Source organism: Sciurus vulgaris (assembly GCF_902686455.1).
Source record: "Sciurus vulgaris genome assembly, chromosome: 15".
Taxonomy (NCBI): domain Eukaryota; kingdom Metazoa; phylum Chordata; class Mammalia; order Rodentia; family Sciuridae; genus Sciurus; species Sciurus vulgaris.
The window spans coordinates 82,954,151-82,968,161 of NC_136476.1; the positions used below are offsets into that span (position 1 = coordinate 82,954,151).

Here is a 14,011-nt window from a genome sequence, read left to right on the forward strand (position 1 = left end):
AAGTCAATGCTTGGTGAATGTGTCCCGAATAAAAAGAAAGATGACTGTGATCGCCAGAGACTCGTGTGCAAGGGTAACATGGGCTGGGCATATGTGGGAAGCCCCTGATGGAGCTAGCCCAGGCTGTGTCACTGTGCTGGGTGACAAGAACAGCTAATGCTTGCCTAGCTTGCACAAGGCCTTGCGTTCCATTCCCAGCACCACCAAAAACATGAAGAAGAAAAGAAAAGAAGGGAATGGAAGAAAGCAAGCAAGTGGCTAATTAATCTCATTCTGAGAAGAAGCTGAAGGTCAAGGAATATATTCATCTATTTACCTGCTAGTTGTGTCCTATTGGTTCAAGGTAAATTTCATGTAGCATATAAAATGCTGCTAAAAAAAAGGTGTGATAAGACTTTGTTCAGTATTTTCAATGTCATAATCTTCAGCTTTATAACATATTTCAAATGTTTTATCCAATAAGTAACAATCACATTTCATTATAGTAATGTATTACATATATATATAGTATTATCACATATAATTATATAAATTAATCAATAGAACATAGTAGAGAATCTAGCAATTGACCTATACATATTTGGTTAATTGATTTTTGACAAAGATACAAAGACAGTTCAAAGGAGAAATGAGTCTATTCAACAATTAGTGCTGGAATAATTGAATAGCCATATGCAAAAGAAAAAAAATTTGATCCATCCTCACATCAGATAAAAATGCACTAAAAATGGATCATAACTAAGTGTAAAACCTAGACTATAAAACTTTAAAAGAGAGCTAAAGAGAACATATTTATTTATAAATTGGCAAAAAAATTTCTTAGAGCACCAAAAGCATAGCACATAAAGAAAAAAATTAATAAATTTCATCAAACTAGAAACATCTTCAAAAGACATGATCAAGAGAATAAAAAAAAACAAGACTCAGAGAAAATATTTGCAAATCACAAATCTGGTAAAGGGCTGGTATCCAGGAAATATAAGGAACTCTCCAAACAATGATAAGAAAATAACCCAATTAAAAAGAAGGCAAAACAGTCAATCATTCAACCAAAGAATGCAATGGGTTGTAAATGGCTTAGTCCACTTTGTGCTGCTATAACAGAATACCACAGACCAAAGAATTTATGAACAGTACGAGTTCTCTGTCTCATGGTTCTGGAGACTGAAAAGGCCAAGATCAAGGAACCAGATCTGGCCAAGGCCTTCTTCCACCACATCATCCCATGGCAAAAGGCAGAAGGGCAAAGAGGGGGCATGACAGAGCAAGAGATTGGACTCAGGCCCTTTTATAATCAACACCCATCCATTTACAACACCCATCCATTTACAAGTGTGGAGCCCTCAGCACCTCAGCACCTCCCTGCAAGTCCTGCCCCAACACTCGCACTGGAGATTGAGTTTCCAGCTTGTGTATTTGGGGACACGGGTCCATAGGAGTAAATAAGAACATAGATGTTTAGCAGCATTAGCCACTAAGGCAATGCAAGTTAAAAACACCATGAGATACCACCACACATTTATTAAATGATGAAAATGAAAAGGATGCAGAGGAACTGGCCCTTTCATCCACTGGTGGGAATGTAAAAATAGTAGAATAACTTAAGAAAACAGTTTGACAGTTCATCAAAAAGTCAAAGATACCCTTACCACATGGCCCAGCCATTCCACTCCTAGGAACACATGTAAGAGAAACAAAGCATGTGTCCCCCTGCAAGGGTTTGTACACAGAAGTTCATAGCAGTGTTGTCTTTGCCCAAAACGGAAAATGACCCTTAAGTTTGTTGTGATGGCTTTAAAGTATGTCCACAAGTTCAAGGGGTGCAACTCCCTTCCACTTCCCCTGACTATGAGCCAGACTTGGTGATTCCTAGCCATTGAACAGAATGTGGCAGAAGTAGAGGTGTACATCGACTCACCAGCAATTATTTTAAAAAGCAATTAGGGAACTGTGAAGGAGGAATGCCTGATCATCCATTACAACGTCTTCCGTAAAGCAGAAATCTCTGGAAACAAACTAGATGGAAACAAGAGGAAACTAGAAAATACATTTTGTCACATTCAAATAGTGAAATGCCATACAGCAATTTAAACACTCATGTTCTAGAAGAAAATACACAATATGTGAAAATACACAATTACTTTTTGAAGTTCAATTCTGTTTCTTAATAAATTTTTTTCTTCCTTCTTAATAAAAATTCCAGGAGGAGAAATATGGAAATGTCATCAGTCCTTCTCTGTGGGCAGCAGCGTCACAGATGATTTTTACCTCCTTTATGGTTTTTCTGGGTTCTTTAATTTTTCACAATAAACAACAGGAAAACAGGAAAAATAATAAAGCTCATAAATATGTTAGCTGTAGGTACAAAAAGAGTGTTTAATAGTAACACTCTGAATAAAATAAAATTGTGTGCCTTGGCTGTACCCCAGCACACTCCACACCAGAGAAGTGAAGCCACATAGACTGGGAAGTCCACAGCAGCAAGCAGTGGGAGCAACCAGAGGCCCAGCAGCTGGAGAGGAAATCCACAAGGAAAAGTATTTTTTTCTTCATTAAAAAAAAAAGACCACAACACTTGAATGGACCTTCAAACACTGTGCTCAGTGCTAGAAATAAGCACATCAGGCCAAACTATCTGACACCACTTAAATGAAATGTCCAGGAAAGGCAAATTCACAGAGACAGAAAATAGATCAGTGGTTGTTGAGGGCCCGGTAGGAATGGGAATGACTGTTCAGTAGGCCTGGGTCTTTTTAGAGTAATGAGTATGTTCTAAAATTAGGTGTGGATAGTGACGTACAATTCTGTAAATACTAAAATTTGCTGAATTGTACATTTTAAGTGGATGAATTTTATAGTTTAGAGCTTTTAAAAGATAATCTTACAATAACGTTGTGTGGCTAACCAGATGACTTCTGTACCAAAAGGGGCCTTCATTCCTACACGGACTTTGTCACTACACTGTATCTGAGTCCTGTGGACTTGGGTTCAGAGTTCAGAACAGTGTAACTGAACTACACTGGTCTTAATGTGCTGGCCCCGGTTTACCAGGGGATACACACAGGTGGCTTCAGGTTCTCATGGAGAAACAGCGCTGGGAGTATACAGCTCCCCTACACTTGTCCTGAGTGAGGACTGCCAATCAGAGCGCTCCTGGATCTCTCACACGTGGGGGAGACAGTATGGCACAGGCAGGAAGTATACCCTCTGCAGCCACAGGCCTGTGTCTGGATCCTGCCACTGGCAGTACCTGTGAGGCCACTGGACCTACTTTACCTATCCTTGCCTCAGTCTTCCCTTCTGTGAAATAAGCATAATGATAGCACTTACTTTGTACAGGAAGTGCTTCATAAAGTCATACCAATTAAATGGGATGGTGTTTTTAAAGCTCAGCTCCTGGCACATAGTAAAATCTCCAAAAATGGCAGCCATTAGCATCAGTAGCCTTAACATTATTCTGGTCCAGACTGCCTCATAACCTTCGGCATCCTGCATCAGAGCAGTGTTGCCCCTGCGTATTTATAAAGAACCAGCTGAGGGTGGGGGTTGTGGCTCAGTGGTAGAGCACTTGCCTAGCAGTGTGAGGCACTGGGCTCAATCCTCAGCACCACATAAAAATAAATAAATGTCCATTGACAACTCAAAAATAATTTTTAAAAACTAGCCAAGAGGATTCTATTCTGCTTGTTTCTGTGATTGTACTGAAGTGCGGTCTCTCACAAAATAAGTGCCGTTGTTTTCGTTGCAGACAGTTGCATCTATAAAAAGGTTTGTCCATTTAATGGCGGCTCTTTTTTGGTTCAACCTTCCGCTTCAGATTTCCAGTTCTGTTGGAACCAGGCTCCATATGCGATTGGTAAGAAGGACCATCTTGGCACTTTCCCCATTGACGGCTGCGTCTGGAACTGTGTGGTCCGGTGGGAGCAGCCCCCAGCCCACTCCTATACTGCCCTGAGTGTGTGCATGTGAGGAGTTCATCCAGGGCTTTTTCTTTCTAAGTACTCTGTCTCTGTGCAGCCTTTGGGCTTGCCTTCGGCTCCTGGTTCTTCCCCGTGCTTGAGCACGTGTGCCTTCAAGAGCCCCTGAATATCATGTTCAGTACCTGGTCATCATTTCTGGGCCTCACTTTCCTTTTTCTAAAACTCAAGCACAAAGTCTCCAGCATCAGGATGCTGAGCAGCTTCTGGGAAGCACAGTGTTTCCAGACCATTTTTAAACATCTTGAAAGTCTAGAATCACAGAGACGCAGGTACTTTGCCTGCCACTAAAATGCTAAGACACGAGTAGGGCTGCTCTGTGTGGCTCAAGATCCACAGCTGGGCATCGCCTCTTGTCAGATCAGAGCCAAGAATTTTCCAGTTATGCTGTTTTCCTCACAGTAAAACTATCTGCTAATAGATCCACGTTGTGGCGTTTTAAGAGGAGAATAGAGGAAGCTATGCCAGACCCTGGGCCATTGATTGGCCAGGCTTTTACAGATGAGCTAGGTTAAAAGGAGAGGGAAGAGTGGCAAATGACTTCCAAGTGTTGAGCCACTAGAGGTCACCTCAGAGGTCAAGGCCAGAGGCCTGGTGGGTGAGGGACAGTGAGGGGCAAGATGCAGCCGCTGCCCAGACCCACAACCAGAGGAGCGTGGAGAAGGAGTGACCAAGTACTGGAGACGTGGGCTGGGCCTTAAAGAAAGTGTACAGGAAAGTCTCCAGCATCCTGCATGTGGAGCTGCAGTCTGGGTGGTAAGGGGGAAGGTCTTGCAGGGCTTTGGCAGGTGAACTGCCAGAAGGTGGGGAGGTAGCAAGAAGTGCAGACGGCACACACCTGGGTGGCAGCTAAGGGGAGAAGGCCTCAGGAGCAAAGGCCACCTGAGCACAGGGGGACATACCCCTGTGAAGGAAGAAGAGAAGCAGCCAGGGCAGTGGGAGGGATGGAAGTTCTGGAGCAGTGAGGATGACTGTGCGACGGTCATGGCCCGTCCGCAGCCACCAGGCCAGCGGGTGGGCGCTGACCACTGTTACCTTGCAGTCTGCGCCTTCCCGTACCTCCTGGCCTTCACACCAGACTCCATGGAGATCCGCCTGGTGGTGAACGGAAACCTGGTCCACACCGCAGTGGTGCCGCAGCTGCAGCTCGTGGCTTCCAGGGTGAGTGGAACTGGGATTTTATTTCCATGTGAGGGGCCTAAGGAGCCCCGAGCCCCATGGGATTTCAGGTGAGCACACAAACTGCCTCTCACCACATTGAGTGGATGGTGACAACGCTCCTGTGTGTCACCATGCCAGGAGTGAGAAGAAAAAGCAACAAGGCGGAGGGGTGGGCTGGTGCATGTGGCCTGGGCAGCTTTCACAGTGCTCCTCAGTTGTGTGGGCAGAGCCACTGTGTGGTGGTGGCAGTTGGGGAGCACCCAGCTGTAAAGAGAAATCCACTCATGTCACTGCTGCCCTGAAGAACAGCTCAAGTCTAGAAGAGTAGGTGCTTGAAACAGCCATTGACCACTTTCTGGGTCTGCCTCCCTGCTTCACATGGGGTGTCTTCCCAGTAATAGTGCTGGCAGTGTGCACTGAGTTTAACCCCACTGCACTGTTAAGCGTGTGTGTGTGGGTTGTGGGTGTGTGCATAGCTGCTAATAAGTGTTACTGACATAAAATAGCTTTCAATTTAGAAATAATGGTAAAATATACAATGTTCTTTATGATAAAATCCACATCTAGTTAGTTCTTAACACATTTGATTTCTGCTGAACTCATATCCGTAGCCAGCCAACAGCTGTAAGGAAACCATGATTTTATAGTCGCAGTTCTTTCTCAGCCCACTTTTTTTTCCAGTAAGTTGATTATCCGTAAATCTGATGTGTGGCCTACTGTTCAACTTTCTCACCTGGAAACAAATTGTAGTCATTAAACCTGAACTTTTTCTGGCCTCAGCCCTAGACGCAATACACTTTGAAGTTTAATCTTCTTTATTAACATTGCCTTGGTTGAGACAGTCAACTCAGCCACAAATCGAGCTCTGATTTTTAGCGTTTGCCAATGTCTTTGATATAAGGAGTCCCCCTGTGGCTGATTTCCAGCTTGCAGTGCAGCACCACTGAAAGTGGGGTGGGAAGAGCTGGCAGTGGCCACCACTGGACATCATTTCCACTCCACACCATAGTGACATCAGTAGACAAGAGCATAGGTAATAGAACATGTAGTCCAATAATTAGGAAAGGCTGTATTTTGATATTGAACACCTTTGCTTTTAATAAGCTTATATAATTTAATTTTTAATAATAACTGTGTTTAAGAGCTGGCCTGCAAAATTCCTGAAAATTTTCTGTCATGAGTCACATCCAACATACTACTGCTGTGGTCAGCAAAGCCAGCACGTAGGGTTTGCCAAATCTGTGAGTGAGCATCCATCTCCAATCTGCAGAATGGGCTGGTGGTAGTTTCTGAAACCCAGGCCTGAGATCCCCAGGAGGGAAATGTGTGTGCTGTCTGTTTGCAGAAGTTTGAGGACTGTTTTCTGCTATAGATCAGCACATAGATATGGGAAGTGGTGGGACCAAATCCTCAGGGAAGTGTAGTGCTGTGCCAGGCACTCTGGATGCCCCAACTGGGCATCCTGTACCTGGCTGCATGCCCCAAATATGTCAGGATGTCATAGCCAAGCCTGAGGACCAAATGGAGGCTTGGCAGCGATGACAGGAGGGCCAGTGGGTTTAGAGCTGGAAATTCAGGCAGCTCAGTAACCCTTTCTCTTCTTTTCAGTCGGATATATACTTCACAGCAGCAACAACTGTGCCCGAGGTCTCGTCTGGAGGCAGTTCCAAGGGGGCCAGTGCCCACAGTTCTCCTCAGACACCCCCAGGCCGAGAGACTCCAGTATTTCCTTCTTCCCTGGGGGAAGGTGAAGCCCCATCTTTACTGTCTTATTAATAGCTGTTTTTAATCCATTCTGATTTCTCTAGTTCATTGTCAAATATCTACATGTAACTGCTACCTAAAGAAGTTACTGTTAGCCAGACACACCTATCATCCCTGCAACTAGGGAGGCTGAGGCAGGAGGGTGGCAAGTTTAAGACCAGTCTGAGCAGCTTAACAAGACCCTGTCACAAAATAAAAATAAAAGGGCTAGGATATAGCTCAACCCCTAGTACCGGGTAGGGGGAAAGCCACCATTCAAGGTCACTTAAAGAATCTTGCAATCGCAATCTGAATGTATTGGTTACATTCTTAAGAAACCCCGTGCTCAAAAAAAAAAAAAAAAAAAAAAGGGAATTCAGGGCTAAAGAGCTTCCGGCTTGCAGTAAGCGGTTCTCTCCTTCAGGGATGTTACCGGCAGTGGGGTTTGTAGCTAGAAGTGCCTAGTCATAGAGCCTCGGCTCATTCAGCCTGCCCCCTGGTAATCACTCCCTCTGTCTAGCTTTGCCTGTGAGCCCCAAAGGCCTCTGTGGTCGTTCCTGAATGGCAGTGAACGTGGTGCCTTTCGTAACTTCTTGCCACATGAGTGGTCTTTATCACTTGTTAAGATGAAGCGTGGGGCTCCCTGGGCAAGGCAGCTCTTTACCTTTCTTGTCTAGTCTTTTTCCTGGTCAAGCATAATGGTAGCAAGTGCATTTTCTCTAATTTAAATACATGAAGAGGAAGCCTGTAGAAAACACAAAGCCATTAGGTGCTACTGCTTGTGACATGGAAGATCAGCCTGTGACATAAAGTCTTTCTTCATGCTAACTATATTGAGGAACAGAAAATTATTCTCTTGTAAATAGTAGCAACCTAAAGTTTTTATGTTGTTTTCTAAATCATATTTCAGGTGAAATTCAGTCAAAAAATCTGTACAGGATTCCACTTAGAAACCTAGTCGGCAGAAGCATCGAGCGACCTCTGAAATCACCCTTAGTCTCCAAGGTCATCACCCCGCCCACTTCCATCAGCCTTGGCATCGCTGCCATTCCTGTCACTCATTCCTTGTCCCTGTCACGCATGGAGATTAAAGAAATAGCAAGCAGGACCCGCAGGGAACTGCTAGGTAATGGCTTTCAATGTTTGTGTTTTCACTCTTGATAAATAGACTATCTAGTTTTATCTTTGGATCTTAATCATCCTCAGAAACTATGACTTAAAATATAAACTTTCCCTTTAGGAAGGGATTTATGAATACATTATAGTCCAGGGAATACCATATTGATTTCCAAAAAAAAGTGATGCTATTGATCTGTATTTATTGGCAGAGAACTCTGCCCAAGCCTGTTAAGGAGGAACAGGCAGTTTATAAAACACTTGTGTCTAGTGGGATTCAACTTTTTAAAATAAAAGTATCTATATATGTTTAGTATTCTAGGAAGGCATCTATGAGGAGTTGTGGCCCATAGTTCTCGACACCTCTTTGGTTCATCCAGAAGTGGAAATTCACCACGTTTTCACACACACCTCACTTCTCTTATCACTTCTCCCAGCCCAGTGGCCAAGGGGGAGGGTCCGTGGGCAAGTCCAGATGAAAGACATTTGTCATGCCCTCTTCCCTCAGCATGCACAGAGACCAGACCAGAAAAGCATGAGGCTGCATGGTCATTGTCAAAAGGCTATAGAGCTTCTCATTCAGATTTGCAGAAACAAAATAAGGAAAACTGGAAGTGTCATGTTAAACTAGTAAGAACTGATTTGAACACAGAACTGGGCTCGGCATGCCATAAAAATTACAAGAACAGTTGGCCTTGGCACATCCCTGTCCTACAGTAGTGTTTTCTGAACAACTGGAGAAGGGGATTCAGGCCACCCAACAGGGCAAGCATTGACCTTGACAGAAAGGTTTTCAAAGCTGGAGTTGGTAAATATGTGTGTTGCTATTTTTAATCTGCTCATCCATCTGAAAGCCTCATCTGCTGGCCACTTTGATTGTACAAACCACCAAGCCTTTCAGAAACAACCTCTGAGTCAGAGAATGACAATCTCCAACTGTAAGACTGTAGGGACTTTATCTTCTGAGTCTCTTTGGTATCTTTTGATTAGTTAGTTGGTTGGGTTCTGTTTTTGTGTTTTGCAATGCATATATACTTTATAGTCAAAGGGGGAAAACACCTCTACCAACAAGGAAACTGAGTTTATATATATTCTATCATCTTTCTTCCTGACTCTAGCCCAATAACACACCAGTACTCAACCAAGAACAAAAAGGGTTTTACCTGTCTCCATGGCAGCTGTGTAGTAGTGACCCTAGATTTTCCCCTGTAATCTAGGCCTCTCAGATGAAAGTGGACCCAGGTCAGAAGGAGCACCAAGGGCCAAATCAAAAGCCCGGAAACGGTTAGAAGAAAGCCAAGGATGCCCCAAGCCTGGGACAGTGAGATCGACTAGCAGTGACAGGTAAAGAGGGGGGCAGCCCTTTCCCAGAGTAGTGGCCCTATGGGTCACAGCACTGCCCAGGAGGCCTTTTGGCCAGCATGACAAGGATCAGCATCTGGTTTCTCTCAGATTCTCAAAGAGCAAAAGCCTGCCAGGATGAGGCTAGACAAACAAGCAACCTTGTTAGCAATCAAACAAATGCTCACTGAAATATATCAGGAGAGCCTCAGGTGTGGCTCAGTGGTAGAGCACTTGTCTAGCATGTGGGAAGCCCTGGTTCCATGCCCAGCACCCCAGAAATTTAAAAAATAAATATATTGAGACATTTTCTCCCCACCATATGGATAGAAACTTGCAGCAACAGAACTGCTCGTTAAGAATTCCAGGTCTAGGAATGTAGCTCAGTGGTAAATCCCTTGCCTGGTGTATGTGAGACCCTGGCTCCATCCCCAACCGTACCCACATGAGTACAGGAAAATAAACACTACCAGGACTACTGGGCACATAAAACAGGGAGGGCCTTCTGAATGGCAGTTCAGCTGCACATGTGATATTTGTTGAATCACACAGATTTGTCCCCTAAGATCTCTTGTGTCCTTCAAGCAACATCATGGCTCCTGTGTGTGCAGGGTAATGGAACCATGTCCAGCTTTGTTTGTTCACCCAACACACATTCTTGGAGAACTTAGCACTGAGCAGGGGTTTAGACATGGAGAGGACCCAGCCCCATCTGGGCCTTCAGGGGGCTTACAGGCCAGTGGGGAAGGCCAAGAGCCTAGGCAGCCATTGCTTCCAAGATGGCAGGTGATACAAGAGTGAAGAACGTTGTCCACCCCACACCTGGGCAGGAGCAGGTCAAGTGTGGATCTGGAGCAAGTGTGTATGAGCCTGACAGGGGAGAGGCAGCCCTCACTAGTGCTTCAACCAATGCTATGTGACAAGGCCTCTGCTCTGGGATTTTACCTTCCATTGTGGAGAAGTCAACAGTAAACGAATAAGCAAGTAATCTCAACCAGTGACAAGTGCTATAAAGAGATTTTAAAGAATAAGTGATAGGGTGGCAGAGAGAAGGTCAACTTTGACACAAGGTCAAGGGAGACTTGGAGGAAGTGTTATGCTGCTGGGCTTGGAATGAATGATAAGGAACTAGGGGAATAGCTCCTGTGACAGCAGGGACTCGGGGCCAAGAACCTCTGAGGCAGGCACAGTGTGGCCAGAGACCAAGGAAGAGTGGACAGGCTGAACATAGAGAACAGGGCAGGGGACAGCGTGAAGCCAAGTGGGCAGAGCAGGCCCAGGAGTGTTTGCTGAATCACACCCTCCCTGAGATGTGGAACCAGTTTGGGTCACATTATATAAGCAGCTATCAAGAGAGGGTCCTGAGGAGCTAGAGAAAGCAGAGGGAACTGGTTGGTCTGGGAGACTGGAGCAGTCCAGGCCCTGAACCTCTGCTATGGTAGGAATTCCAGCTTATTCTCAGTCCATGGGAGGGTTTTAGGCAAAGTGACATTATCTGGATGTTCACTTCAGAAGGTGAATATATGCTTCAGCAACAGTTTCTGTGTCACACCCTGGTCTTCAGTCCTCACAACCCCCTGAGCAGGTCTGTCTGACTGCAGGCCTGAGTTGGGGAGGGGGTCACCTGCACTTCTAACACTTTTCGCACTGTGGGTGGGGACTGGGGAGGACACTTCGAGGAGCCAGTTCCCTGGTGTTCCATGGAATCCTTGACGTGACTTTTCTCTTCCAGGATCCCATCAGGCTCCTTGGAAAGTCCTTCGACTTCTGAAGTTCAATCCCGAGGCATGTTCCCACTCCATGAGCTCCGACCAGGAACCAGCAGCAGAGAGGGAGGGCAGCCCCGTCTCAGTGTGGGGCAGCAGCCCCTTCCAGCTCACAGCTTCCTCAGATGAAGACATTATGACTTGAAGTAAACAGTCCAGTCTTGTTTGCCATCCTTAGTTTTTCTTCTGGAGGTTTATACTCTTTAAACAGTTATCTAACATCATTTCTCAACAACATGTGGCTCCAGCCTGTCAGCCATCTATTGGACCAAACCTTCTGCACACCTGGCCAGTTTGGGTCACTCCCCAGTGTCCAGTGCCATCTTTCTTGAACCTTAGTTTCTGTCCTTTCAGGAACCATCAGTCCCCTTGTAATAAAGGTGGTAGATTTCATTGAGGTTTTAGATTGAAACTTTGAATAAATCAAAAATGTTCATTCTTATTTACTGCAACTTCTCTTATATTTTATATACTTGGATGGAAATTATTTTTTTCATTATAGTTTTGATTTATGTCACATAGTGTGTTCTTTTATAAAGAATAGCCATTGCTTTTTAACTTCATTATAAATAAGTTTTCTTTCTGCATTGTTGCCCGTCACTGTTTGAGTTCACTGTGATTGGAACCAGCGTGTTCCTGCCTATAGACTTGAGAAGTGCTGAATGGCTGAATCTCAGAAGCTCCTTCTTCTTCCTCCTTGTGTCTCTTGAGAAATAATAAGGCATAGGAACTTGTCAGTCTTAAGATTATTCTGTCTGATTTTGTTATTGAGATATAACCAGGGAATGGCTATCCCTTGTGATCAAAATAATCCTTGAATTCCCTCCTCTTGTGGGTTTGTCTTGCTCTCTTACATGAAACAAATAATAATCCTTCCTCTGACCATGCATCTGCCTTCCAGCTCCTTCCTCAAAGTGAACCGGAAGAAATGTGGCTTGGGCCTGGTGCAAATGAAATATGAATTGTCAGCCTCAAGCCAAAAGAGAGCAATGGGGAAACTCCAGTTTCACTGACATTATTTATAAAAATTTTAAGCATTGTGAAAAAGGAAATTTACCTTTGGCTTTGGGCAGTTCAATCCATTTTATTGTATCTCTTCTTGCCTCCATCACCCATGGAAAAAAACTATAATTTACTCCAAATTATTTGTCCCTGTGAAAGCAGCTTTGAAGAGTTCTGCAAGTCTTCTTTGTAGGTGCAGAGGACTGTTTGACAGGACCTTGACCTGACAGGTTTTACAGACATATGGATCTTCCCCCATCATGGGACTTGGGGAAGACCCCTCACTGACTTTTGCACAAATAGTTCAGCACAACACATCAAGGCTGAAAGTACCTGGTTCCTCTTGTCAAGAGTTCCTCCAGCACTGAAAGAAAAGAAAAAAGAGTAACAGTGTTTTTTTAGGTATATCCAGGTGCAGCTTCTTATACCTAAATGTGTCTTCTGCCCTGTGCAGCAGTTAGCATTCCCGTTCTTTGTCTTTTGTTTATGCCTTTTCATTCATGGCCAGGTGTAGGAGAGGTCAGGGAGACACAGAATCGACTGTACACTATTTTGACCCCATCAACACTTTTGTGAATTAGGGTCATTACTCCTGCTTTTCAAATAAAGAAACGGAGGTTCGGGAAGAGAAAATGATTTGAACCTGCAAGTTCTCTGCTCCCAGAGCCCTTGCTCTCTCCTCTGCCTTGGGTCAGCTGGAACTGGCTGGTATCTTTCATGTTAATTAGTCACCTTCAAGAGCTTGTATCTGTGTTTTCTCTGTCATTTTTGTTTAAGTTTCTTACATTAAAGCCACCTATGATTGAATAAGTCAGATCTGGGGAGTACAGAGAGGACAAGAGGCAGACTCGACTCAGGCTGATGGTGCTTTACTTACTTAAAGGGGTTGGAAAATAACAAAAAATAATAATATAAAGGGGGTGGGAGGCTATTATGGCAACACTAACTGCACACTCATGGACACTACCAGCCAGAGGAACAGGTGTATAGGCATCCATGACTCCCAGGCTGTCTGGTGCAAGCTGGGCTCACCAGAGCACCCTGTCTCTTAAGCCTCTCCACTACCCCACTGGCTGAGTTACAAAGTAAAAGGTCTAGGTGCACCCACTGCAAAAATGGAATGCCTACTGTCAAAAGGAACTCATGTCCACTGGAAAGAAATGATCAGGTGATTACAAAGTAGTGATAAATGCCACAGTTAAAAATTTACAACTCAGGCATGAGAAAACTCTGGAAGCACAGAGGGTCAGTTGCCTGTCTTTAGAGATAGTTTTGTAGTCAAAACAGAAAAATGTTGGTTGCTAGTACAATCAGGTGACTGCAGTGAGTCAAACCACTTTCATAAGAGCTCATGTGTTTGGTCTTTCATATACATGACCCGGCTCACAACTCTCCCGGAGATTAACATCCCTAACCCCTTAGAGTTGAGGATACAGACACCCAGGGAGGAATCTCTTGCACCCCGGCCCTAATTCTTTCCAGAATTACACCAGCACCCCGCTGCAGCTGCCTGCAGCCAGGGTGTTGGGTATGAATTAAATACAGATGGAAATTAAATACAGACAGAGCCTCACCATCCTCACCGACAGTGGTGGCCTCGTGGGTGCACACGTGAACAGGCTGGCTACTAGAATCTGCAGGGGACTGAAAAGTGAGAGGTAGTTAGGATGAAGATTCAAGAGTCAGTGAGGTACAGGGAGTATAGAGTTCACCATTTAAGCCCAGCTCATTCACACATACAGGAATGGAGGACCCCACCTAACGTCCTCAGCACCTGGAAGCCCTACCGGCTGGGGGGCGTGCTCAGGATTAGTGCTACACCTCAGCCCCTAGAACCCCAGCAGAAGTGTTGGGCCAGGTTCGGTCCCTGAGTCTCAAGCGGGCACAGCTGGGTCAGGTGCCTCC

The 14,011-nt window shown here is 44.8% G+C and overlaps 1 protein-coding gene across 1 annotated transcript in view; it reads left to right on the forward strand.

Annotated features, from left to right (window-relative positions):
- The window catches only part of GARNL3 (GTPase activating Rap/RanGAP domain like 3), a 151,960-nt gene extending 139,096 nt beyond the window's left edge, over positions 1-12,864 (forward strand). The window contains 7 exon segments of the mRNA XM_079112895.1: positions 3,749-3,856; positions 5,020-5,138; positions 6,747-6,885; positions 7,792-8,007; positions 9,215-9,341; positions 11,071-11,113; positions 11,115-12,864. Of these exon segments, the coding sequence (XP_078969021.1) occupies positions 3,749-3,856; positions 5,020-5,138; positions 6,747-6,885; positions 7,792-8,007; positions 9,215-9,341; positions 11,071-11,113; positions 11,115-11,249 (887 nt within the window). The 3' untranslated portion in view covers positions 11,250-12,864.
- The last annotated feature ends 1,147 nt before the right edge of the window (positions 12,865-14,011 follow it).